Source organism: Lepisosteus platostomus, chromosome 2, assembly GCF_059453375.1.
Source record: "Lepisosteus platostomus isolate fLepPlt1 chromosome 2, fLepPlt1.hap1, whole genome shotgun sequence".
Lineage (NCBI taxonomy): Eukaryota > Metazoa > Chordata > Actinopteri > Semionotiformes > Lepisosteidae > Lepisosteus > Lepisosteus platostomus.
The window spans coordinates 34215277-34242815 of record NC_142612.1 but is presented as its reverse complement, the minus strand read 5'-3'; the positions used below and the strand labels follow the sequence as shown (position 1 = coordinate 34242815).

Here is a 27539-nt window from a genome sequence, read left to right as displayed (position 1 = left end):
ATAAACGTATCCAGGTGTTTGAATGGCCAAGTCAAAGTCCAGACCTGAATCCAATCGAGAATCTGTGGAAAGAGCTGAAAACTGCTGTTCACAAACGCTCTCCATCCAACCTCACTGAGCTCGAGCTGTTTTGCAAGGAAGAATGGGCAAGAATTTCAGTCTCTCGATGTGCAAAACTGATAGAGACATACCCCAAGCGACTTGCAGCTGTAATCGCAGCAAAAGGTGGCTCTACAAAGTATTAACGCAAGGGGGCCGAATAATTTTGCACGCCCCACTTTTCATTTTTTTATTAGTTAAAAAAGTTTCAAAAATCCAATAGATTTCGTTCCACTTCACAATTGTGTCCCACTTGTTGGTGATTCTTCACATAAAATAAAAAATTTATATCTTTATGTTTGAAGCCTGAAATGTGGCAAAAGGTTGAAAAGTTCAAGGGGGCCGAATACTTTCGCAAGGCACTGTAATTGTCACCAGAAAAGAATGTTTCATTGAATTTAGTTTATGTGGTTGGGTGTTTAGGTAACCAAGAAAATATTATCGTAGCACCAACACGTGCAGGTATTCTGTCTTATTGTTTCAGAAAAATGTGTGGTGTGAAAGTACTGTGACAGACCTGAAAGCTTGATACTAGGAACAATGTAATTAACACTTAGACTACTCTTGGACTACGGTAGTTCTGTGACTGTAATAATATGGCATCGATAGGGCCAGCTATTAATAATATTATACCAGTTAGTTAAAGAATATATATATATAGCTTGCCCTGTCTGGTTTAAATATTTTTATAATATTTCATAATATACAGTATAAGTAGCTCATGTAATAATTTCCCTATAGTTATTGCAAATTCAGTATTTGAAGTGGCCCCTATTGAATAGATTTCTAATAATACTGCTTTGAAACTTCTAAAATAGTTGCTTTGAAAAAAGAACTATAAAAACTTATATAAAATGACAGAATTATTAGTAAGTGCCACAATATTAGGTGCCAAAATAGATTTTCCTATTAGGAAAGATTCACATGATGTCTCTGTATAAGATCATTTACACTTTATTGTACAATTATTTATTGTATTTGATATTTATCCTCTCTGGGGATAAATACACTTTAGATTGTGCAACTTTGCAAGACTTTGATCCTTTTGGTTTGGTTAGCCTTATCAGATGAGTGACAGATGAGGTTCCTAATCTGTTTATACACGTTTATTGCTTAAATTAAAAGCCTATCCAATTAGAACAGCCATAATTGTAAATTAAACAAGACTGAATTTAATATTTCAAGAAATAAACTAAATAATTAAATTAACAAAACTAAAACCTGTATGCATTTTATTATACAAATAAATTAAACAGCATGACTAAAATGTGACTAAAAATAATTCTGTTTTAGCTGACAAAAAATAAGAGTAATTATAGTCAAAATGTAGTTGACTGGATGGAATGAAAAGTGGGTGAGTAGAAAATGAATATGACTCATAGACATTTTAGTCGACTTGACTAAAACAAAAACTGGTGACTAAATTAACACTGCACTGACCCGGAGAGAAGGTCTTTAGTTGGGGAAATCCTTGTAAAGGAAATCAGAGTTCCCAAAATAAAAGACAGCAAGCTTTCTTAGACACGGTTAGCTAGAGTCCCATCTTTAATGTTGATTCTCTCTGTTTCCTCCTCATTCTTCTCTCTGAGTGCCTGAAATCCCTGCTTCTGCCTACCTGTTTTTTATTCTGGGTTTTGCACAGAAGTTTCTCAAATAGACCTATGAAAGTATCACAAAGAGTGGAAATCACCCTTATTTATGAGATACACATGGATTTCAAACTCTCTTCCTGAGAGGTGATTCGTCCCATAAGTGTTTTTTGTTCAGTAATTTGTTGCCTTACAAACCCAGTTCAGTAACAGACCAACAATGTTCCCTAGACACAGTCTTTTCACCTCAATAAGATGTGTCCATCATTAATAAAAAAACAGTTCCCTAATCAAAATATGCTCTTCAGTAATAGCCACTGAATTTTAGTCTTAAACTTTAAAGAACTCATGAGTTGCAACAAAGTTGCAATTGTTCTTCTTAACATTGTCTAATATGAAAGTGAGAAAATGTATTACTTTTCCCCTACTTCAGAGTTACAATTTTTGTTTTAAATGACCAAGAAATAAAATGGTGTATGAGATTAATCCCTGCTGACTCTATAAGATCCATAACAATATGATACTGTTACAAATGAAGGGTGTGGTTATTATATATAGTATGTCAGAGGTTGTCAGATCAATAACAAAATCAGCTTCTGACGCCAGTTTGCTATGTAAGCAAATAATAAAGAAAAATAATTTCACCCTCAAAGGTCAGGGATTACCAAATTGTACCTGGCATGTACTTTATTATCTCTGTTCCAGAGATTAGAATAATGATTATCTTAATAAGATTAATAATTATTAAGAATAATGATTGTAGACAAGAAAACAAAGTTTTATTATGATAAATAGCATCCAGAAGGTACTGTATACAACATACGTTGCACACCATACAACGGTAACACTATGAATGGATATTCCACTGAATTTCAGAGGCCTAGATTCTATAGACATAGAAATCCAGAATTCTATCCTTAGGATCTGAAGACAAAAAAACCTTAATAAACCCAGAGGGAAAAAAACCTGTTTGCTAATAAATAAAACTCATCCTTACTAGGCCTAAATCTTTGTCTTTAAATTGATGTTCACAAATGAATGGGAAAAAATTTCCCTATTCCAGCAAAAGCATCAAACAAGTAATAGAGGTGTATTTTAGCATGTATTTAGTGTATTTTAAAAATAAAGGAAAATGTGATTTTTCTTACAAAATAACACTGCAAGCTTTCATAAAGCTCAGATTTAAGGAGATGTTATCGTACAGCTCACATTAGAGGAAAGATGAATGATGGTGATGATTGTCCTTATTTACTTCTCTTCTTGTCTTTTTCTCTTCCTTTCTTGTCTTCATGTTTGTTCCTGTGTTTACATAAATTGTCCTGCTCTGTTGTTGACATTAACCATTTATGCTGCCTTCCGTGTCTGGAACACACTTAGCTTTTCACCCTTTGCCTCGACAAAACCTTTCTGCAAACATCATGTCAGTCTTACTAAATTAGTACATCACTGACAGAAAAAAGCTTGACTTTCTGTGCTCGACTGAAACCTATCACAGATGAAATGAGAGTCTCTTGCTTACGTGTTTAACCGGATTATTCCACCATGGTATGGTTTCACTCCTCTGGCCGTGGTCAGGGCTGGGCCTGATTCTTATTTAAAAGGTACTTATTTAAAATGTCTGGTTACTGTCTTCTGCATACTTCTTTTGAGTGTATAGTTTTAAATGTCTCTTTTCCTTAGTGTACAATAATTGTTACAGTTTATAGGACCTCCCCCCTCCCATAATGCTTTTTAAGCAAGTTTTCTGATTTGCAGTCTACTGTGTATCACAATTAATAAGTTCCACATTGATTCACATCATTCCTGTTTAACTAAGTAGCTTCTTCTGTAGCTTTGTTGGAATGCAATGGTCTCACACGGCTTGTTCTCAGTTCATCCCCCCTAAAATCTGTACTTGCCATGCCCCATGGCATACTGAGCACTTGTGCTCAACGAAGGCAATCATACTGATCGCAAACTAGAGTGTAGGTGGAGTCTTTCAGCTGATTATAGTGTACAGGAGTGTACATCTTGGAAGGAGCACCTGGTTGAATACAACGATGCAATGGAGTCTCCCATATCTAGCTGTGTCTCCTATTTCATTGAGAATCACCAAAACAATTCTAGATATACAGTATGTTCCCCACCATCAGTTGATTACTAAAGCTTAACTGCCTCGTCTCAACTCTGCAACATGTAACGCCAATATATAGTCCCTGTCTGTGGATGCCACTGTGCTTGAATTCCAATTAAAATGTGAAGAAGTGCAGTCCTGGGATCCCTATCCCTATCAGTTGCCTGTCTATGTTGTGAGGCACTCGAGCTCTTGTCAGATGGAACATTAAACATTTGGCTCCTTGTGGTGGGCTTTACATTCTGCCATTATAGGGCCACTTTCATGTTATTGACTCTCACAGGATGCATGTGTTATTTTAGCAGCTACAGTATATCAGTTTAGAGAGTATTTCATTCAATATGTAAAGCTAAAGCTTTATTGCTGTGGGTGTTACATTGTGAGATCAGTGTGGATTTAAGTGCAGCATTACCTTGAGTGAGGTTAGTGATTCCACATTAGGAAGTGAAAGCTTTCAACAGTCAGGAGTCATATGCTGTAGGATGTTTCCCTGGCTGCACAGTCCCTTTTCTTTACCCACTCTGTTCGATGGACTTGGTGAAGGGTATCCTCTGTCTCTTTTATGTTAGTGCTCTCTAGCTGACAGACCTGTTATTAGTGCAAGGGCAATGCAGGCCATTAACATGCTGAATATTGTCAGCATCGGTTAAGTGACACAAATCGGCTGTAGTTCCTAATGTGGTCGAGAATTTTACTGGGTCTCTTTTTGTTGTGAATGCTGTTGTTTTTACTGTGTTGATACAAAGTCTCAGCCAGTCATCCCTCTGATCTTTGTCTACCTATGCCTTTAGTACAGGGTAACCCCAGTCTACAGCTTACTGCATTAATTGAACACCATCCTCTTCAGCACACTCTGATGTCACTCAGAAACCCTTCAGAGAGAGCACTCTTTATTGCAGCAGTGTGCCCCTGTATTGTATTCTGTTTCTGTTTTGGCCATCTTGGCAACCAAATTTGTGTTTTGGGGCTGATTCGGAAAAGCCCTTCTCTATCAATTTCTATACCAATAATATACATTTTACAAATTCCGTAATTGTGGCAGCTGTATTTTCAAATGTGATACAACATTTAAGCCAGCCATTTTCTTTCCTGAGGCTCAGTCGTGTGTCAGCAATAAGTGTTGTCTCAGAAAAGTGGCTCCTTGGGTACTTCACTACGATTTCTAATTTGGTCCATTGAATTACAATGCTTCTTGCTTGAACTTGCTTTCTTTTAATTGACATTGTAAGTGCCAACAAATCATGTAAGGTGGCTGCCACTTTGACTATGTTTTTAGGTATTTTCTCAGAATCAGCTCATAAGGTTCACCTTTTTGTTTTATGCTTTCGGGTACTTTCGGGAACTCCTGTGTTGATATACTATAGAATTAATTCCTCTTTCTTTTCTAGAAGTTTATTAGTTCTACAGAGACAATTTTGTTAATCATGTGTGCTGTTTATTACCATTTGCAGAAAGGCAAATTATTTTTCCCTACTCTGTAAAGATGAGTGTGGTTATTTTAAAAGCTGCAGAACCAAATTGTGTTACTGTTGCTTTGTGTTAAATTGTGGTAAAAGTAGCTGCAAAAAAAATGATATACCCTTTCATGTAGAATTACTGTCTCATACAGTATGTCAAGTGAATATTTTATTTTTTTATTTAATACCAGTAAGTCAGAACTGAGCTACTTCTTTTCCTTACTTACTCTGTTAATTAGAATTAATCTTCTGGTAAATAAGGCACTATGATCTTATGATCTTATGATCTAGCTATTTTTGTATCTGAATTCTATTACATTGAAATTTAATTTCTGTTCATTTACTAAGTAGAGCAGCAGGATTATTGTTCAGTGCAATGGACCCAGTGAGTTCTTATGATCCAGCTCCATTAGGATCTAATGTCCAGTACATTTGACACAGTGAAACTTTCACAAAATAGCCACAAGCTGTAAACTTAACAGCTCCACAGGGGTTTATGATTAAGCATTGTCAGCATTGTGACAGAAAAGGGGAAGTTGTGGGTGGATTCCACACACGTACAAAAACAGTGGTTTGTATTCATTCAATTTTTAATTTTTTCCCTGAGGAAGTAAAAGAAGACTCAAAACTTTCCTCTGATGTCCGACTGAGGGGGTGGTTGGGCACTTATGGTTGATAAACTGTTTCAGGGGTGTTTGGTGGACACCCCTGCAGGATTTTCCTGCTGCCTGTCATGTTAAGCCTTTATTACTGGTTCAGGACTTCCTGTTTTTCACACCAAATTAAGAAAAAAACAGTAATTCATCACAGATGAAGATTTTGTCCTAAGCAAATGAAAGAGACAAAGGCACGTACAGTGTATCGACCATTGCTGCTGCTGAGTCACTTAATACAAGACCTCAAAAATGTCATCTGGCAAGCTGAAAACAAGGAGCCTGAGCAGCTTGCTTACAGTAACATCTAGTAAGTTAGTACTAAAGAAAAGATCTGATCCCTGGATGTCTTGATAATGATCATTTATATTAATCCAGGTGTCTGCAGCCCTGGTGCTAGAAAGTCATGGCCCTGTGCATGTTACAGCTGGCCTTAAATGTTCAATGAGCAGACATCTAGAATGTACATCCACATATGTTATCCACTTTTTATTAAGCAAATGATTGATCCAATCAAGTGCTGGGGTAGAATGAATGATCAGTTTTGACCAAAATCTATAGGTTATGTAAACATTACAAAGTGAAATAGAGAAAAAGGCTTTTGAAAATGTTGATCAGGAGTCTGTAGCCTTTCGGAAGGGTCATGCCAAAAGTTAGCTCAGCCATTTTTTAAATTAAATTGAGTGCCATTGATACTTTTTTAATGTAAATAATAGCAATGCTTAGATTTTGCTTCGATTCATAAAAACTTAATATTAAAATATAATATCTAAAATTAATATATTAATATGCTTGTCTTAACCTTAATGTGATCCTTGCTGAGTTCACCAATCTTATTTCAATTTTTAAATTTTTCCTTGAGGAAGTAAAAGAAGACTCAAAACTTTCCTTGGGTGTCCCACTGAGTTTGACATGCCTAGGTTGACACTTTAATCAGCCCGCAGGCCTATGAGTCTAAAGTTGTTAACTAGCTTCAGGAGGAACTGACTTCATGTGTGAAAATACCTTTACTTTCTGAGAGCAGTGAAAATGGCATTTTTTCAAACAGTCAAATTTCAATGGCAGGAACTTTCCACAGATCATGACTTAGACACTTTGAACGCTTTCAGTAGCCTCAGGTGTGTTTCGCAGATCCAGATCTTTGAATTCTACAGATATTAGTAAAGATGCTGCTTTGTTTTCTATACCTCGGTATTGTCCGTTTGACAGACTTAGCCTTGTCCTCCTCATTCTTGAAGTTGTGTTTTGTCTGACAATGTCATTGGACACTGGATGCGTGACAAAAAACACTCTCACAACATAGAGCACAAGCAGCACAGTCTTCATGTTGAACACATCCATCTTCATCTCTCCAAAAGGGATGAAATAAGCAAACATTAACTTTTTCTTAGTAACCACCATTTTTCCAGAATAGGTGACTTTACACTTAAGAGTGAAAAATACTTTCAGCAGCATGGATTACAAACCTTCCTGCGAAAACAATAGGCTAGCTCCGCTAAAAAGATAAAAAAGTAAATAAACCAAGTCAATCGCTTTTTTTATTTTTATTTTTTCAGAGCTTTCATTGAATAGCATGTTCTAGGTTGCTGACCCCTGACGTAGATGAAGATGTGGTAGGGTTGTTGTAGAGTTAAGAACATTCTGTTCCCTATGCCCTTGAGAAATTATGAAATTGCAGAGGTAGACAAATATTGGATGATGAATGTGACGATGATGGAAGTTTCCCAATCAAAGGGGTTCACAGTGCTATAACACGTTTTTGAGCATCATAACACAATGCTTAACCTTATTCAAGAACTCAGTTAGAGTTTGGTTAAGTAAAATGAGTTTATAATTATATCCTGCATCTTGAAAATGGTTTGTGGGATCAAATTATATCTAAATTATAATAGATTACACAAAAATGTTTTCAAATTGTCACATACTTTACTTTACATGATGGAAATGGTTTTCAATTAGTTTTCTTAAGTAAAAATGGTTTAAAGGTCCTTAAAATCAGAAGTTTTATTGAAAAACTGTATGCATATAATGTTACATATACAGTAGAACTGTATATAAAAGACAGAACAGTAGCTATCCCCACAATAATCCATTGTTTCTAATGGGAGAAATTTCCCAGCATTAAGTCGCATAGGTGAAGTGTATGTTCTTCCTGTGTCTAACACCCCTATTTTACATTATTCCCATGTGGAAATATTCCCCAGAGTAAGTGGTTTCACTATGTTTTGAACTTTAGTGGTCCCTAACCATAATGCATAACTGGACCTTCTGTTGTCTGTAAGCCCCATTTTTTTTAGTTAATAGCACATAACTGGTTTAAGTATTGACAGAGAAGAAGAAAACATTTTTTTCCCTATTCTGTGTTCCTGTATATGGCGAGTTAGGACTGTTTAATTATTAAATGTTTATACTCTGATAACTTCATAACATCTTCCACATTCTAGTGGGTGAATGCTTTATATCCGCCCACAGAACGGCTACAGTCTTATCTTGATCTTCAAGTTCATCTGGAATTTCAGGTAATCAGGGTGGCTTCCTGGTTTTGTGAATCGTGCACATTAGATGGCTGTACTCTGTGAAAATACACGCCCCTTTTGATAAAAGGAGGCGTGAAGTTACAGTAACAGAGAGTGACACACTCTGTAGACCACATTAGTTGCTGCCAGTAACTTATCTGATCCTTCTTGTCTCAACATGTTTTACATGAGTTACTGTATTTTGGCTTTCAGAAAGGGTGACAGATTAAATTTCGGCAACTGAAAACGGAACAGAGAATGAAATAATACTCAGGGAATATTTCAACCCTGATCTTGAGACTGACATGAGATTACCACAGGTCTTGAGTAATGTTGATTTAATTTCTTTTTAGACTTGAAGGAAAGTAAGAAACATTTAAGATGGGCAATAACTGGCCCTTTGGTGTTGTTCCATACAGTAGGAAAACTTTGACCACTTTTTTTTTAGCGCTGTTGAAACAATGCAGGATTTTCTTCCTTCTCACTGGTTTTAAAAAGGAATATGTAGAAATAAAATAACAGTAAAGAAACATTGTTTTTCAATATCAGCATAAATGTTGTTACAAATATGGGTTAAGAAAAATGGGAAAATACCAATAATAGAATGAGCATTAGAATAAAATAATTCCCCCCAAATTGGAAAGGTTATGCCAAGAATATACTCAAGCGGTTGGTATAATTAGAGGCACTTAAGATCTTCGTTTTTTGTCACTGATTTGGTGAAAATAATTTTAAATTTGGAAAACCTAGATAAACAATTATTAATTAACAATAAAAATAACACTTAAAAACACGACATAAAATATAACATGCAGTTTATAAATAGGCATCCCAAAGGCCTACATCCTGACCAACCAGGAAAAAGCGCAGACCGTTACCAAGTATTCAAGTCCTATATGACGCCTACACAGGCTTACAAGAAATTAATCTGCCTTTTGAAGAATATGAATTAGAATTAAATCTTTATAAATCGGGATCACTATTAAAAAAATACATCCACTAATCAGGAATAACGTTTTTAACCTAGGGATTGTTCATAAAGGAAATTAGTTTCCTAAATCAACAGAATCGCAATATTTTTTAACAAGGTTCAAATACGTACTTAACTAGTAAATCTCATTTTAAAGCCTGATTGGAACAAGAACCTCCCACCTTGTTTTGTATCTTCTTTCTCCTTATATCTTTCTGTCCATCCCATCTCCTCTCTCCTCTCCTGTTTTCGTCTTTTTGTCCCATCTTTTTATTCTGTGTTCCCGTACTTAAAGTAAACCAGATGATTCCCAATCATTATTAATGTGTCTTAGACTTAATACTACTCAGTGAACACCTCAGTTCCTTTCTTGCTTTGTATGCCAATTGTATAATTAATCAAATTAAAATCAACAAATTAATTTAACTTCTTAGATTAAAGGACCAGTGTTTTATTTTGGTTTCCTGTGTATCACTTATTCACATCACTAATACAGAAACATAGAAAAGTAACAGATATTGTAATACAGTATACGGTATGCCCATCCTCATACTGGCACCACTATGGTGTGTACTAAGTTAACTGTATTTTAAAATAAGTGAGCAAAACAACACTGTACTGTACATGGTAAAACTTTAACAGTTCTGAATGAAAATTGAGACTTAACTTTTTCTATTTTTTGGTTAAAGCAGATGTTAATTGAAAGGAATTGTTACAGTTATGTAATGTTATAGTTTGTAATATTTGTGTGTACTTGTTATGCATGTGTATCTTAATTCTTTGTTAAATTGACAATTCTTTCTAATACAACATGGATTGCTTGGTGTTACTGTAACTTCACGCCCCCTTTTAACAAAAGAGGCGTGTATTTAAACAGAGTGCAGCCATCTGATGTGCATGATTCACAAAACCAGGAAATCCCTCTGATTATATGAAATTCCAGATGAAATTGAAGATCAAAATAAGACTAGCTGTATTGTGCTGTTATGTTTCTGTACTATTAGAACTTGTACTGTAGATCATTGATTCTTGGGTGGATTGAGGATACATTGCTTATCACTCAGCTGTTATCTCTCTGTTCTATCTACATTATATAATATCCCCATTGCATTTTGCATCAGTTGGTGGTGCCAACTACTTCTTTGAAGCACACATTATATGAAACAAACAGGAAACAAATACATTGTACAGTACATATTAAAATGGGGAATTTTGTGGTTGACGTCACTCCAAAAAAAAAACTGATGTCTCAGAATACAAAGCAGCATTCAAATACTTGTTCAAACACACAAACATGGCGCAAAGGAATAAGACCAGTTTGATTCTCTTGTGCAGTTTTCGAGGGGGCTATGCGATGTCGCCCCCCAAAAAGACTTATATTTCAGAAACAGAAGCACCGCAAACCAGCTTTTAACAATGACAAATCATTGTGTTGTTTGTAGTGCCAGTTCCTCCTGTTTTGTGTTGCTGTCAGTAGCATATTGACTCTAGCTGTATGGTGAAAGACCCTACAGAATCAGCTTTAACAAACAAAAATCAACTGTGAAAATGTAGTTTAGTCTTTAATGTGCATGTTTTTTATATACGAACAGCCACATATGCAGAAATGAAACTGAAGGCTGCGTATGTGGCTGCGTATACAGCTGCATCAGTATGCATTGGCTGCAAAAGAACAAGTAAAGGTTTATTCCATGATGAAAAGAGAAGAAAAGAAACACCACAAGGTTTCGGCTGTGGAGCCTTGACACACAAAGAAGGCTTTGGTGCCTAGAGTTGAAACTAAACATGGTGAAATGGCATTTAGCCATTACGCTGCTCACAGCTGGAACCAGCTCCCGAAGGATCTTAGATATGCCCCAACCTTAGCCATTTTTAAATCTTAGTTAAAAACTGTTTTATTTTCCTTTGCTTTTGCTTACTTTTATTGTTTTTAATTATTTCTTTTATGATATTCTTTTAATTAATTTGTATTTTATTTTGTTTTTTTATAGTTTCTATTTGTATAAAGCACGAATAGAAACTCTGTATCAAAATGTCTCAAAGTGATCAGAGAGAGCTTGTAGGATGGCGTGCTCTGTGATCACGTTTCTAATATGTTGCAGAATAGTTTAAAATGGTACTGTAACGAACAGTCGACATACAGGTTGTACGAACCGGCTTTACACAAATTTCACTCTTTTTTTCTTCTCTTTTTACTTGTATTTTCTCTTTTACCCCTCTGGTTTCCTTTTTTCTCCTTTCATCCCCTTATTATATTAATATTGGATTTATACAGGCTGTTTAGGTGCCAAGTCTGCCATAGCGTGATGACTGTTCGCATTTGTTTGTTATTGTTTATGGTACCATGTAATAGTCTTTTGTCTTCTCTGAAAATCCAATAAACTAATTGAACAAAAAAATGTGAGATTGCCAAGGGATAAAAAAACAAATTACAGGACACTGTACACATGGGAATGAAACTGAAAAACATTCTTAATGCTGTATAGATATCCCTTTGAAGCAATAAACTAAATGAAAATTCACTTTCTCAGATAGGTTTAATGCTAATTTCAAACTTATTGTTCAAGAGTTCATTATATTCAAGAGTTGAAACTATTTTTTAAGAAAACACTGTTTCTTTTAAGGTCCAAGAAGGTAAATTTGCTTAGTAAGCACTGTGACTAGAAAAATACTATGAGTAATACAGCACAGAGAAAGGTGCTGACAACTATTTGGTTTTCTTGTGATGCCTTGTGGAAAGACAAAATTTGATACTGGAAGAGCAGAAAAAAAATGTTTTAATGTAGCCCAGTTTTACATGTTTTACAATATTTCATTTAAAAAAAGCATTTACTGCATAACATGCTTTGTGTTTTATTTATATATTTGCTCTGTGTAAATGGGATCTTGTTGACAGCACATCCTAGTGCCTCAACATTAATGTTCAAGGATTTTGTCATGACAGGATGATATTGTGTTGATGGTGATCTTGGGTTTGAGGGGTGGTTGACCTTATTCTCATCAGTCCTCGGTCTGGTCTCTGGCCCCCACAGTTCTTCACAGGCTGGTGGATCATGATCGATGCGGCTGTGGTGTATCACGACCCCGAGAAGCTGAACCACGCCTTCCACACCTGCGGCGTCTTCTCCACCATTGCCTTCTTCATGTGAGTGAGCTGAGGATTTAGCACTGCTTGTTCGCGATGTACGGTGTGAAGAGTTGACAACCGTTTGTCCAGTTGGCATGTTTTCGCCACCAGTGCTCTAAAGAGATGCAGTCACAGTTCTTGAAATATTGCCCAGGAGAAGTAGTGAACTTGCAGATCATTCCAGATGGACTGAACTTGCTGAGTTGAAGACAGAGATGAGGGCTAACTGTTACTCTAGGAGTAAATCAGAATGTCAAAAACTAGAGGTTTTATTGGGGTTTTCTTTATTATATGAGTGTTTTTTCTTGTTCCTTTTGTGATTTGAAATGTATTGAGTTAAAAAAACAAGCAACTGTTACAAAACTCTTCCAGATTGTTCAAGTAAAAAGTTATAACACTTTTATAGAGATGAAAATGTTACTATTTACGTGCATGCAAAGCAGATGGGTAAGACTGAGGAGACCATTAATCAATAATAAATTAGAAATCAGATTCCTAAATTACAAATGACTAAAAAAATCTGGTGCAGATAATAGTTACTGTATCAATATTCTCATGTTAGGCACAGGATGTTTGGTATGAAGTTGATATACAGTGGATATAAAAAGTCTACACAACCTTATTGAAATTTCAGGTTTTTGTGATGTAAAGCCAGAAATCAAGATACAGTAGGTCATGTCAGACATTTTTCCATCTATAATTTGACCTTGCAACCAACAAAATTCAAGAGAAAAACAAATAGATAATTATTAGGAAAAATAATTGAAATTAAAAAAACTATAACACCCTGGTTGCATACGCTAAGTGTACCGTCCCTTTTATAATGGGGATTTTATAATAGCTGTGTTCAGAGTTACTCAGTCACATTCAAAATCATGCTCAAAGGTAAGTAGCATACACCTGCCATCAATGAAAGTGATTCTGATTAACCCCAAATAAAAATCAGCTGTTCCTGTAGGATTTCCTTGAAACTTCCGTGGTTGCATCCTTCTGGGGTAGCCATGGTCCGCAAGGAGCTGACAAAACATATACGGGATCTTATTGTTGAAAGGTACTAATCAGGAGAGGAGTATAAAAGAATATCAAAGACATTGGATGTACCATGCAGCACTGTGAAGACTATCTTCAATAAGTGGAGAAAATGTGGCACCACAGGGACATTGCCAAGATCAGGATGACCCTCCAAAGTTGATGACAGGACAAGGAGAAAACTTATCAGTGAGGCTGCCAAGAGGCCTACAGCAACATTAAAGAAGCTGCAGGGATTTATGGACTGGAATGCTGGACTGGACTGCACTCTTTGCATGTGACAACAATCTCCCGGATTCTTCACATGTCTGGGCTATGGGGTAGGGTGGCAAGACAGAAGCCATTTCTCACAAAAAAAAACATCCAAGCCCATTTAAATTTAGCAAAAAAATGCATTCAGTCACCCTATACCATGTGGGAAAATGTTTTATGGTTCCGATGAGACAAAGGTTGACCTTTTTGGCCTTAATTCTAAAATATTTATTTGGTTCAAAGACAACACAGCTCATCTTCCAAAGAACACCATACCTACTGTGAAGCATGGTGGTGGCAGCATCATGCTTTGGATCTGCTTCTCTTCAGCTGAGACAGGGGCTCTAGTCAAGATAGATGGGATAATGACAAGCTCCAAATATCAAGATATTTTTATACAAAACCTGCTGTCCTCTGTCAGAAAGCTGAAGCTGAAGACGAAGAGGATTTTCACCTTCCAACATGATAACGACCCAAAGCACACATCCAAGTCAACCAAGGAATGGATTCAGAAAAGGAAGATCGAAGTCTTGGAATGGCCCAGTCAGAGCCCAGTCCTCAATCCCATAGAAAACCTGTGGTATGACCTAAAGAGGGCTGTGCACAGGAGATCCCCTGGCAATATGAAGGAGTTTGAACTTTTTTGCAAGGAAGAGTGGGATACAATTGCAAAGTCCAGGTGTCCAAAGTTGATAGAGACTTATTCACAAAGACTTACTGCTGTAATAAATGCAAAAGGTGCTTCCACAAAGTATTGGTTGGGGGGGATGTGCAAACTTATGCAACCAGGGTGTTGTAGGTTTTTTAAGTTCAATTATTTTTCCTAATAATTATGTAGTTATTACCAAGGTCACATTAAAAATGGAAAAATGTCTGACATGATTTCTCTTGATTTCTGGCTTTACATCACAAAAACCTGCAATTTCAATTACGGTGTGTAGACTTTTTATATCCACTGTATACAGTAGTGGTAATAAAGTGTTAACCAACTCCATATATTGGAATCATCCATAAAGTTTACTTTATTCTAGAAGATGTATTCAAGATGTATCTTCTTCTTGAAGATGTATTCAAGAAGATGTATAGAATAAAAGAGAACTGACCCCAAGGAGAGATTGGAACGCTCTCCAAATCAGATATTTGGCCTCCTACAAACTGCACAAACAATGAAGCCCACTGTCTTCATTAGTGCTCCATAAGTGCTGGTTTGTGCCATTGAAAGTAGGGGACAGGTAATGGGGGACACCCTTGCTTGGTGCCCCTGTACAGGTTGAAAGGTTTTAAAGTACAGCTATACACCTTTTGGTCAGGGTCACTAAAGATGCTTCTGACCGGTGATAAACTCATTTAATGAAGTCTGGGCCAATGCATTATGTAGAACAGGAACAGGTAAAGGTTTGTTCCAAGCTGAAAGGGAAAGAAAAGAGACGCAACATTCAGCTGAAGAAGGCTCCACAGCCAAAACATAGTGTCTCTTTTCTTTTCCTTTCAGCATTATTATAATATATATTATATCTTGATAGGAAAAAAAGGTTTATCATCTGAAGGAACATAAATCTACATTCTTAACATAAATCTTACATTTTCTTAAACACTGCTGCATTTTTTCATCCTATTGAACATACAGTACTTGTCTCTCCAGGATTAATGCAGTGTCCAATGGCCAGGTGAGAGGGGACAGCTATGGTGAAGGCTGCTTCGGCAGAACAGGTAAGAAACAGCCTGCAAGCTGTGACAGGATGGAGTGTAATTTACCACTGGCTGTTCCTTGTTGAAGCTCTCTCCTGAAAAACGTAGATATTTTTGTCAGGTTCTGCCTAAGGCATAATGTGTGTTGTGTGAGGTCAGCACTGGACTTCTTAATAGTGTGCTGATGGAAATTGTAATGTAACACATTTGACAAAGCATGATGTGATGTGTTTACAGGCCACGAGGTTTGTGTTTTGTGCTCATGGAACAAATACAAGTGGCTGTTAATAGAAAATACTATTACATATTAAATTTTTATATTATATATTATATACATATTATATAGTAAATTTACAATAAGGGTTAATTCCCAAGTACTCTAAGAACAATGTGTATCAGCCATTGCATTTTTTTATTTTAAAATAGTAGGCCGTGGTACAGGTTGAACACTTGCACTTCACCTCTACATTTATTTTAATCATTAAACTTTGATCCTAAGAATTTCATAAAGCAAACAAAAGGCAGGGGGTAGTTATACTAATAAGTAAGTGAAGTAGATAGACTCCATTTTTTAAGGTTAATGACAGGCTGTCTTTGTAGTCCTTGAAGATACAGTAGTTCAGCTTTTTGTGGTTTAGTCTTCACACCTTGGGCTTTCTGGGGTGAAATTACTGGCACGACAGTAGCAGTGGGTTTGTCAGGTGTCCTAGAGTTTCTTGATGTCTGAACCAAATGTAAGGACACATTTATAAAATTACACTATTGTTTATTGTCAAGAAAAAAAATCTGGTGTTTTTATCTTATTTTTTAAGGATTAATCTGAAACCAGATTTTTTTTTGTCTAGGGGCAAGAATCTGGCTGTTCATTGGTTTCATGATGATGTTTGGGTCTCTCATTGCCTCCATGTGGATTCTCTTTGGAGCATTCGTTGTCCAGAGTAAGTGTCCTTTTAATTAGGTGTTAGATTTCATTTTCCACCAGTCTGACACTAGGCTGTCTGGAAACTTGAAAAATTTTGATCTCAATGTGAGGATTGTTCTTTTCCACTTGATAAGATACTAAAATATAGCCAGTCCTTCATACTGTATTGTACGTGAGTTCTTTTTGCTGTGGAGCTCAGAACAGATGTCTAAGTAAAGTTTTTGTCGGTCTTAACATAAAACTAAAAACATTTTGCAGGCACACATTGGATCTATTTCTATTTAATAGTCTGTGTATTTATTATTAAACAAGTATTTTATTTAAATATTTAAAAAAGAACTGCTGAATCAGGGAAATGAATCCAGGGTAATCTCATTCTTATCTGCAACTTGATCCTTGAGTCAAATCAACAAAATAACTGGAAGAAGCAGGGTGGCTTGATAGGTTTAAGTCTGAAGTTGCCATTTTGTTAGTTCTTGTTTTACACCCTGTCAATCTGAAATTGCCAGAACTCAAGCCCTACACCGCCTCGAAACACTACACCGGGGAGCGTGTAGTGAGATGTCCACTATCTCAGCCATTCACTGTAATGCAGAGAGCTCCACAGCAGAGACGTGCAGAGACCTTTTGGTGGGCAGTGGCTCAAAAGGGCAGAAATGACACTTTCCTGGGCAGGATTTGTTACATTAGAGTATCCTGGACACAAATCAGTGCCTGCTGTATTTCTGTGTTGTTTAATTTTACAGGACGTTTGGATGTGACCCAAACTTTATTATTATTAGTAGTAGTAGTAGTGTAGTAGTATTACTGGCTGTTATTGAGGCGTTTGTAGAATGTAGCCTAAGGAAGTGGCTTTTTTGATGACCATTTACCTGTTTGTCTTCCGCCAATTGTGACCTAGTTATGAAGCAATGTACTCTCTTTAGCTGACTCCCATAATTCTTTCTCTTTTTTTTCTCCTTTTTTCTGAATTCATACTCTCCTGTTTCTGTGACTGAACCATATATATATACAACAAAGAATATGTATTTTAGCTGTCTATATCATATACAAAAGACTGCTTTGTCTACTCAGTTAACTAAATTTTCTTAAAGAAGTCTCAAGCTAGCTAAGTAGCCATGCAGACAATAACATGGCAAGTTCGTCAGTCTGCAAACTAAGAATAGGTGAATGAAAATAATCTTCCTTGAACAATAAGTGCTCAATATGACACCCTTGGTATGTTACCTCTGAACAGTCCTACTGAAAAATGTGTGTATCTTCTCACCGTTCAAAAATGTTTAACACGACTTTGTAGCGGCGAGGCTTATTAATAAGAAAGAATTAAGTGTTTCTGAGCTTTCCCAAATTAGGCCCCATTTCTCTGTTCATCTCTGTGGTGCAGCCACAGAGAGACTATTCATGCAGGGTGATTTAAGGTCCTAGGACAGCTCCCAAAGGGGGATGCACTTAGCTAAGCCTGGCTATCATGATCAATGGTCATCCATTGGCGCCTATCTGTCTAGGGAGTGCCAGATGGACATCTGGACTGCATTCCTAAGTGTCAGGAGTAAGTGACTCATATCTCACCTTGATCAACCAATCAGGGACTGGTAGGGCCGAGTAACCCACGTGGGACTCTGATGCCCATGGAACTTTCAGCCAATCAATGAGCTGAAGTTCCTCCAGGTTTCCTTTGTTCTAAGAGTCTAGAGTGGAGGTTGCCAGAGAGTAACCAGCAGCAGGCCTCGTGAACAGGTCGGAACTGTGGACAGCTGAATCACTATTCAGAACTAGCTCTTCATCAGGAACGAACCGGTCCTCTTCCTGACTTGCTGGGACCCACAGTCATCTTTTCTCCTATGCACAAATTTTGCTAGTTAAAGCCAACACTAACCAGCCGGTCAGTGAGCATCAGCAGCGCACCGTCGCAAGCCGCACATCACAGCCTGGCACACAGCCAGAGAGCGCGGATTGGACAGCAACAGCCTGCAACTGTTTTTTTGTGCCCGCAGGAGATCTGAATCCCCAGAAATTGGATGAGTATTCAACTTCAGTGCATTACTGCTCGAGAATTCAATTGTTATCCAAACCAGTTGATATCAATTTAATTCCTAAGAGTTATGTACTTGTTTGAGTATCTAACGTAGAAGTTATAACCAAGTTCATTTATGAAACGGTCTTAATGAATGATATACTGAACGTATGTCCTCTTGATATGTGTAACACTTTGTAACTGACGGAATATATATCTTTTGTATTCTGAGAACCCTCTCGATAAGATCTGTTAGGTTTATATGCATATTCTATGTATTAATTAATGTATCCTCGTGTATTAGTACCTGTGTGTGTGCGTTGTTTGAGTTATGTCGCATGGTTGGATTCTAAAGCCATCAAAAGAATCAATTTTGTGATTTACTGCTACAATTGATCATTGTCTCAGTAAATGCCCAAACCCTACAGAACTGGTGCCTTCAGAGAGCCACTACATTTACATGAACGGCTATGAATGATTACATATTTGGCGTCCCTGAACGGCTATGAAACATTACAACTTCCACAGGTGTAGTAGCCTACGTTGCTTATCGCTGCTTTTTTCTCCGCTTTTTACAACGGACAGAAGGCATGCATGGATGAGATCAATTAGGTCCAATTTTTTTTTCCCATATGGGAAATTCATACTAAATACAGAAGCAGAACCTTCATGTGGCAGAAAAAAAATTGTTGGACTTTTTTTCTACAAGCAAAAAGGGGGACTTGGCCAATGGGGGCAAAGGGGCAGGGCCTTGAGCCACTGTAGTCCCTCCCCCCCCCCAACTCTGCTTCCCTGTTCCACAGAGCCTGGCAGCAGATAGAGTATTGCCTGGGGCCAGCAACACTGCTCCAGCCCACTTGGCCCCAGCAATACCGTGTTAATTGTGTGTTGATTGTTAGGGAATTTGTCTATCAGTCAACTTGGAAATGGGATTGAAAGTTCTGATCCACAGGGAAGAGTGCTGTCTTAGGAAAAATAGATACAAAGATTATTTAATAACAGATATATTCCATGAGCTTGAGACCTTTCATGTTCACTTGAAAAGAAAATCCAAGCAGAGTTTTCTTTGTAGTTTTAATTTCTAAATCATGTGCTCATTTTAGCGCTGAACCTGATGGATAAACCTTACAATACAGTACATTACAGTACATGGATTTCATTATCTTTCATTTTAATTTCTGTTTTTATTAATTGAATTTACATTAAACTTACGCTAAAACTTTCCAGATATTCTTTTGGGCTGTGAGATTAAGAAGATGCAAATGAACAGAGTAGGATGGGAAATCAGTAGAAAGACGAGGCATTTAAAATATTTATTGGAAGTTATTATTGATGATGATGTGGAGCACACAGGTTGTTTCAGTAGAATTATATTAAGTTGTGTTGTCACTGACTTCTGTCACGACAACTATTAGTAACAGTAAAACTCTGTATGGCTCTGGAATGGCCTCTCTGTAGGGTTCTGTTTATAGCCCAATATTTTTCTCCTAACACAAACTACTGTAGGTGTATGAATGAGTTCTTTATGTTCTCAATTGACCGATCTGGATAAATACAAATATTATTTAAAATAATAATTTATTATTAAGTTTGAAAAGTAGCCAAGACTTGATAATAATAATAATAATTAATAATTAATTACACTTATATAGCACTTTTCTGGACACTCCACTCAAAGCGCTTAACAAGTAATGGGGACTCTCCTCCACCACCACCACCAATGTGCAGCATCCACCTGGATGATGCGACAGCAGCCATAGTGCGCCAGAACGCTAAACACACATCAGGTATCAGTGGGGAGGAGAGCAGAGTAATGAAGCCAATTCTTAGATGGGGATTATAATTAGGTCAAGATTGGTAAGGGCCAATGGGAAATTTGGCCAGGACACCAGGGTTACAACCCTACTCTTTTCGAGAAACGCTCTGGGATTTTTAATGAGCACAGAGAGTCAGGACCTCGGTTTTACGTCTCATCCGAAGGACAGCGCCTGTTTACAGTATAGTGTCCCCATCACCATACTGGGGCATTAGGACCCACATAGACCGCAGGGTGAGCACCCCCTGCTGGCCCCACTAACACCACTTCCAGCAGCAACCTTAGTTTTACCCAGGAGGTCTCCCATCCAGGTAGTGACCAGGCTCACACCTGCTGAGCTTCAGTGAGTTGCAGGGTGATATGGTTGCTGGCAATAACTTACTTTTTGTTAAAAGTAAAAAAAACTTTTAACTTAACGTACTTCTATAAGTCCTTTTTATAAGAAGGCTTTTATAAAAAGTAGGCTTATATTATTTTCTATTCTATTCTTATATTCACATGGCAGACTCCATACATTAAAATGATGGTGCTGTTCCTTCTAGAGATTCAGCAATCAAAGGGTTTTATACATTATTCACAATAAATATATATAAAGATGGAGATTTTGCATCATTTTATTACAGATTTCTATTCTGCTCTGTCATGGGTGTCCATCTGTGATCCTACATTGGGCATGTTTTATGTTTTTCAATCCAAGTAAAAAAATATTAATTTCACATTGTTTCACGTCTTTATTTATTAATGGTTATCAAGTCTTTGAGTGGCCACGCTTATCACACAGTGGCAGACAGCCTGCTCTTTCTTGGGTGCAGTGAAAACAATCACTTTGCTATGGAAATTTAAATGAACATATGATTAATCTGTTTTTTTATATCAGAGCCCCAGGGAGAGCTTCAGTGCTTCTTCCTGTCCAATTAATCTTTCAGGAGACATGCATTTTCTCTTGCCTTTCATATCACCTGATTGCTTAGTCTGTTTTGCTTTGTTTTCATGGTAGGGTATGTTGAACTAAAGATGTCACCTGTAAGGGGCATAACAGCTTTAATGTGTCCAAGTGAGGAAATCCTCTGCAATAACTGCCACTCTTCTTCTTTAACATACCTTCACTCTGTCTATAAAAACTGCACACACTTTACTCTTATAGGACAGATTGGGGTATATTCGGGGTATGATTTTTAAAGTTCTCATGTAAAAGTTGCAAGAAACTAGACTTGCAGAAGAGGCCCAGGATAGAATTGGAAAGCACTGGCTTACTTGTATTATGCTTTAACCAGTGGACATGTGATGAAGCTTTCAGGTTCTGCAACTTCTGCACAAGGCATTTCCCCCTAAATCCTAGTCAGACTGCTTTGAGATTAATGTGTGGTTTGTCTCTCATTGCAGAAAAAGAGGTGTACCCTGGACTCGCTGTGTTTTTTCAGAACGCACTGATATTCTTCAGGTGAGATGTGGTGCTGTTTTCACTGCTTTCTGCTGCTGGTTAACTGTTTTTTAGTTCTGTTCCTGCAGCTGGTTCATGGTTTTCTAGTGCCCCTGTCTGCTTCTTTCCGTCCTCGTGTGTCATTAGTAGTGCTGGTGTGTTTGTAATTCATTCAAAAAATGCAATGTCTTGTAGTTTTCAGTTTCATCCCTCCTAAACAGAAATTTAAATAGCATTTTATGGCTTTCAAAAGCATTGAGATCTTTTAGACTTTGTTTCCATTTAAAATCATACTAACCTATTTTTTGTACTATGTTTTAGAGTACATTTAATTTATTTTTAATATTTACATATGTATTCTTGTGTATTGTTTGAGGTTTTACTAATTCATCAGAGCACTGTGTGGCGGTTGCACTGAGGAAAGCACTGTCCAAAAACAAATGTCAGTCAACTGATCAGTGACAGATCGTCTCTTTTCCAGCACTCTCATCTATAAGTTTGGAAGAACAGAAGACCTCTGGGCATAGCCCCACCCTTTCTGTGATTCACCAAGCACACCTCTTTCCTTCAGCAATCAAACCTCACTTCGAGTGAAACCCAGGGCTACAAGAGAAAGCGTCTAATTAACTTACTGGAATTGCCCATGAGACGCTTTGTGAGCTGTGTCAACCATCTCTTGTTCCACCTGTGTCAGATTGTGAACATGGATTCCTCTCAGGATCTGAAGGCCTTGTTTGGCTTTGAGTGTTTTGGAAACAAATGTTTTAAAAAGCCACAAGTTGTATGCAGTGAGGAGGGTCAAATTTTAAATGCCTTTGTCCAGTACAAGCATGTAAAAAAGTTGTTTTCCTTTGTAATTCTATTGTATTTGCATTGTACTTTTCACTGTTACTTTCTATTGTGTAAAGTACTTTTTTTTATAAATGTATGTATATGTACAGACTCAAAGGTTTTGCAGCACAGTATGACAGGTAGGTCTACATCTGGTGGTTGCACTTTCATTTAAAGCAAGCACGTTTTACTGAAATATAGCCGTAAAAAAGTTTCTCCAAAGGCATACACTGAAAATAAAGAAATCTCTTTCTGGAACGTGTGTAAAACCTTTACACAATGACTGCCATGAATGAATGTCAATCCTGGGGGGATCAGCAGCATAGAGTTTATCACACGCAAAATAGTTCAAAGCTGTGGATGGAGACAGAAATCAAAGAGCTTGCTTTGAATTTTGTATATTTTACTTTTTTGGTTTAGATTTTTTTGTAAGAAAAGCTGTGATATTAAAAGTTCAGTGTGCTGTACAGCATTTTCTCAGAAGAATGCATTTTAAAAAGGTAGAGCCTTTTTTTAAAGTGGATGAACTGTCAGGCGGGAGATTTGTGGAAGCAATTTCCTGGTGTTAAAATAAGACACTTTGGTCTGAGAAGGTTCAGGCCATTATATTGTCCAAATCTGACAAACTGAGTTATTTTTATTTGCTGGTTAACTGTTAGTTTACAATGTAAAGGAACATCTGAAGGTCTGACAGGGGAAATGTGCAGAGACACAATGGCATCAGATGAGCTGCTGCAACAATATAGTGCTTCAAACCAAGACTGGCACAAGTTGACTCTGTACATCCTATGCCTAAAAATCTGCTTATAGTACTGTAACAAAACCACTTAAAACATATTTGCTCTATGCCATAGCCAGGCAAAGCACAAAAAATGGTTAAAAAAAGGCAAACTACATCAAATGTACACAAGAGAGTTGTATCTACATATTGGATGCTGCACATTGGTGAAGGTGGAGGGGAGTCCCCATTACCTGTAAAGTGCTTTGAGTGGAGTCTCCAGAAAAGTGCTGTAAGTGTAAGCAATTATTATGATCTATACATCATAAAAATGGTCTTTGAAATTTGGATAAGAGTGACTAATGACTAGCAAGGTCCCTGGGCATGACTTTAGAGAACAGATTGACTTTTATTCATGGTAAACAATGCTACCAGGAGATAGTTGATTTTTTATATGAAGGGAACAAACAATTATTAACATGAAGGACATAAATGAATCCTAATTATTAATGTGAATGTAATAAATAGGATAAAATAGTTTAGCTTACCGTTAGGACATTGTGGGAAAACTCTTTTGCCAATTTAATACCAAAAAATTCTTACTGGCATTACTTGGCCCAACCAAGGGGCTTTTGACCTGTGTACAGCTCCACCTGTTGCTTGCTTATATAGGATTAACTGGAAACATGCAATACCTCTCTGCAGGCCTGTAAAACTCAACACTTCTCACAGTGATGATCCTATATTCTTGGCTTTATGTGGATATTAAGGTTTTGTTCTTAGAGAATTGCACACTATATTTAAATTATTTGAATGAATATTTCAGTTTAGAATATGAGAGGGATAGTTTTTGGTGCTCCCAGCACTTTCACCAGGACTCAGAATTAGAAAAAGCACAACACCTTAAAAAGGGGGGTTTGCCAAATTCAGTATTCTGTATACACAGGAAAAGACCTCAAAGACCTGTAACTTCAAATCAACAATCCACAGCAAATAAAATTCCCCAAAACTCTTTGCCATCACCTGAAAATTCTTGCAAGTGATCTTAAATTGATTGATACATTTAGAAATCCCTCGTCTTGTAATGCTATAAAAGTATAATTCCATATGTGACGGTTGTGCACAATGCAACATTAATTACAAAGTTTGCTCAGTCACCCAGTTATAGTACATAGCTACACAGTTAAAGCATACAGAAAAATGCTTAATGCAACAAAGTAATTATTTTATTATTGTGGCAGTTAACTTGAAATGTTTTTGGTGTATTTTGAATTTGACACCCTTGCTTCTTTCGCTGGAGGAAAGGGGATAATATTTCTCAAACAGGGTGAAAGTGCAGTCTTCAGGAAACGACAGTCTCTGTGTTCATTTAATTATATTTTAATGAACTGTTTGTACATGTGTGGAGTTGGTATCGCCTAAGAAATTAATTGTTTTTTCACCTCACCCATGTTTTGTTTGATTTCTGGACACCTTGCTGATGTTTGGTCCTAGCTGGTGTATTCTGTAATGGCACCTTAAGGTCAAAGTGTACACTAATAACCCCCAGACAACCAAAGTTCAGGAAAATGAAGTCTTCAAAGTCACTCTGGACATTAGCTGTATCTTTTAACTACTCAATACTTCAAAGGAAGATTTTGCAATTCTTGCACACTTGGATGATAGATGATATGACAAATGTTTTTGCATAGAAAACAGAATTCCAGACTTGGGCAAGGTTCATGAAAATAAAGCTATAGCTAGTAAAAGCTAGATGCAAAATAAAATATTAAATTATTTTGGGAAGACCCTGTTTATTACTGCTGTTTTTTAGTTTCAGAGTATCAAAAGACACATCATAGACAAAAGGAGATACAGATTTGAGTGAAAGGTTTGTAGTCTTAATCATGTAAACATTTCCTGCACTGGATTTCTTCAGGGGCTGGTGTGTCGAACCTCTTACCCAGGAGGGCTGCAGTGCCTCCCTAATTAGCTGATTAATTGGACAAATTTAATATCTGCCTTAAGACGTCACACCCCTGGGGTGTTCTTCCACTGATCATGTCGGCTCTCTCTGGCGGCTGTGCCCTAGCAAACTGAGGATCATCCTGCCCTTCAATAAGGCTGCCCATAGCTGTAACAATGTTACAATTGCCAAATGTATTAATGTGTGCCCTCTTTAAAATTATGCCACCTGAGTCCAGAGGTGCTGGGGTATAACATCTTTAATACGGACAAGAGCACTAAGTGTCTTCGCTGGAAAGGTGTAGTGAGTAAATAGCGCTATTATTAGTACTAGCGATAGTGCACTTCATTTTCCTGTGTATTTTCAAAGATGAACTTTTTTCACCACCACTTGTACTCAATGCACTAACCACACCAGGGCAAGAGTAGCCTTGTCACCTGGTTGTTGTATTGAAAAAATATTATTTTATCCTCAGTTCACCTCAATATCCAGTAGTAACTATTAATGCTGTGAACACGAATGGGTTTGTGATAGCTATGTAAATTTAAAATAAAATAATAACCAGGAGTAACTTTGTTTTTGTTCTGCCCTCTTTAATTTGAAGTAGTATAATTTTATCTCAAGCAAAACTATGTGTTAATGTGTTTTTTTTTACTAATAGTAAATAAACTATTGTCAAATATGATTGAACCAATGCATAAATGAGGACTGAATTAACTTTTTGTTTTTTGGGTTTTTTAATGTATAGATCTCCTTAATTGCAAAGCAATTCTTAATTGTGAAAGTGAAAATTGTCTGTATCAAAATTAATTTCATTGTAGTGTTGCACAGTAAATGTGTAAACATGTAAAATTCAGTTGTTAGCCTTACAGCAATTTGAGATTTACACTCCTACTATGCAAGCTGATTCCTAGTGAGAAAAAGATTAATGTGTAGAAATGAGAACAGAAATGTTCAAATGTGGGCCCTGGGGAAAGTACGTACACCCCCCCTCCCCCATTATAGCAAGGCTGTAACACTTAACCCCTTGAACTTACTTGACTCTAGAAAATGTCTGTCATTGAAATACTGAGTTGACTCTACATCCTTACCCATATGCTGATTATTATTTTCCTTGCTTTAATCCATTTCGATACATGAAAATATAAATTCACACAGATAGAATTTATGCATAGGGACAAGTAAAGGTTAATTCCACCCTGAAACAGAAAAGGGAAAAACTGCATTTTTCACACCTGAAGAATACCCCAACAGCTGAAACATCTCTGTGGGGAATTTACCTTTAATTGTTACTTTGCTACCAAGGAATGCTGATGCAGCTCACCACTCAGCATTTATGTGTGGCAGTTCTTCAGTAACAATAGTACAGTTAACATTTATTTTCACTCACATAGATTAAACACAGAAACAGCATTAATAGGCTATTGCACCCAAGAAAATATTTTTATTTGAAAAAGACACGGAAAAGTACCTCTCAGCTTCCTCTCAGTGCAATATCGAGTCACAGGGGTAAATGATTTTATCCAGAGAACTGTGATAGCGAGAGACAACCAAGTCCTGTCACAGAGTGGCCAGTAGGTTTTATAGGTACCCTAAACCATCAGATTATGAAACATTGTATGTTTGGTCCATTCTGCCCTGACCAACATTGATGCTTTAGACCTAGAAAAGAGCTTAAAGTAAATTTTGACTTTGTGGTCATAGTTACCATAGTTTATCATACTTATGGAATTCTTTAATGAGTGTATCCTCTTATTTCTGTAAATATAGGGATGGAAGAGACTTTTTCAGATTACCATGGGATATGGTGGACTGGTATGTCCTGCAAGGATATCCTCCTGTGTTTAATTTATTTGGAGCCACAGCACCAGCCAAAACTGTCCTGTGTAAAGGGCTCTGGAGTGTCTCACTCCAAATGCGGCCTAAGCTACCGCTCACATCGCTAACTTAATGTGAGCAGGATTCTTCAAGCAGTGGTGTGTAATGCTTCAAGATTTGTCTGGTTTTAAACTGTGGTGTGGAAAAATTATTTTATACACATGCATCTTAACACACCCTTAGGATATTTTTAGTGTTTATTGTTGGTGTTTTGTACAAATTCCCTAACCTCAGACTGCTATTATAAAGGACAAAGGTATTATATTATAAAAATATTAAATATGAACAGACACCCCATTTCCTGGTAGTATCATGACCTTGTACTTCTTTGCTTTACTGAATTCTAAGGTGCTCTGAATTACACAGTAGATGCTGCTTTAGATATTCTTCACTCTGTACATTTTTATATTTTATTATTTTCTGCTGGGCTCTAAGGACAATAAAAATAAAGTAGATTGTCAATCAATAACAAAACCTCACAGTTAAATACATTATGATTCC

At 36.9% G+C, this 27539-nt stretch overlaps 1 protein-coding gene across 3 annotated transcripts in view; it reads left to right on the top strand.

Annotated features, from left to right (window-relative positions):
- The window catches only part of LOC148676351 (transmembrane protein 50B), a 35237-nt gene extending 12791 nt beyond the window's left edge, over positions 1-22446 (top strand). Inside the window, exons 3-7 of one of the 3 annotated variants that reach the window (XM_088606818.1) lie at positions 12430-12542; positions 15448-15515; positions 16340-16432; positions 21630-21687; positions 22148-22446. In XM_088606818.1, the coding sequence (XP_088462944.1) occupies positions 12430-12542; positions 15448-15515; positions 16340-16432; positions 21630-21687; positions 22148-22193 (378 nt within the window). In that variant the 3' untranslated portion in view covers positions 22194-22446. Of the gene's footprint in view, positions 1-12429; positions 12543-15447; positions 15516-16339; positions 16433-17436; positions 17968-21629; positions 21688-22147 lie in introns of those variants that run through there. The other 2 variants (XM_088606834.1, XM_088606825.1) reach the window with 2 other exon arrangements.
- Positions 22447-27539: the final 5093 nt, after the last annotated feature.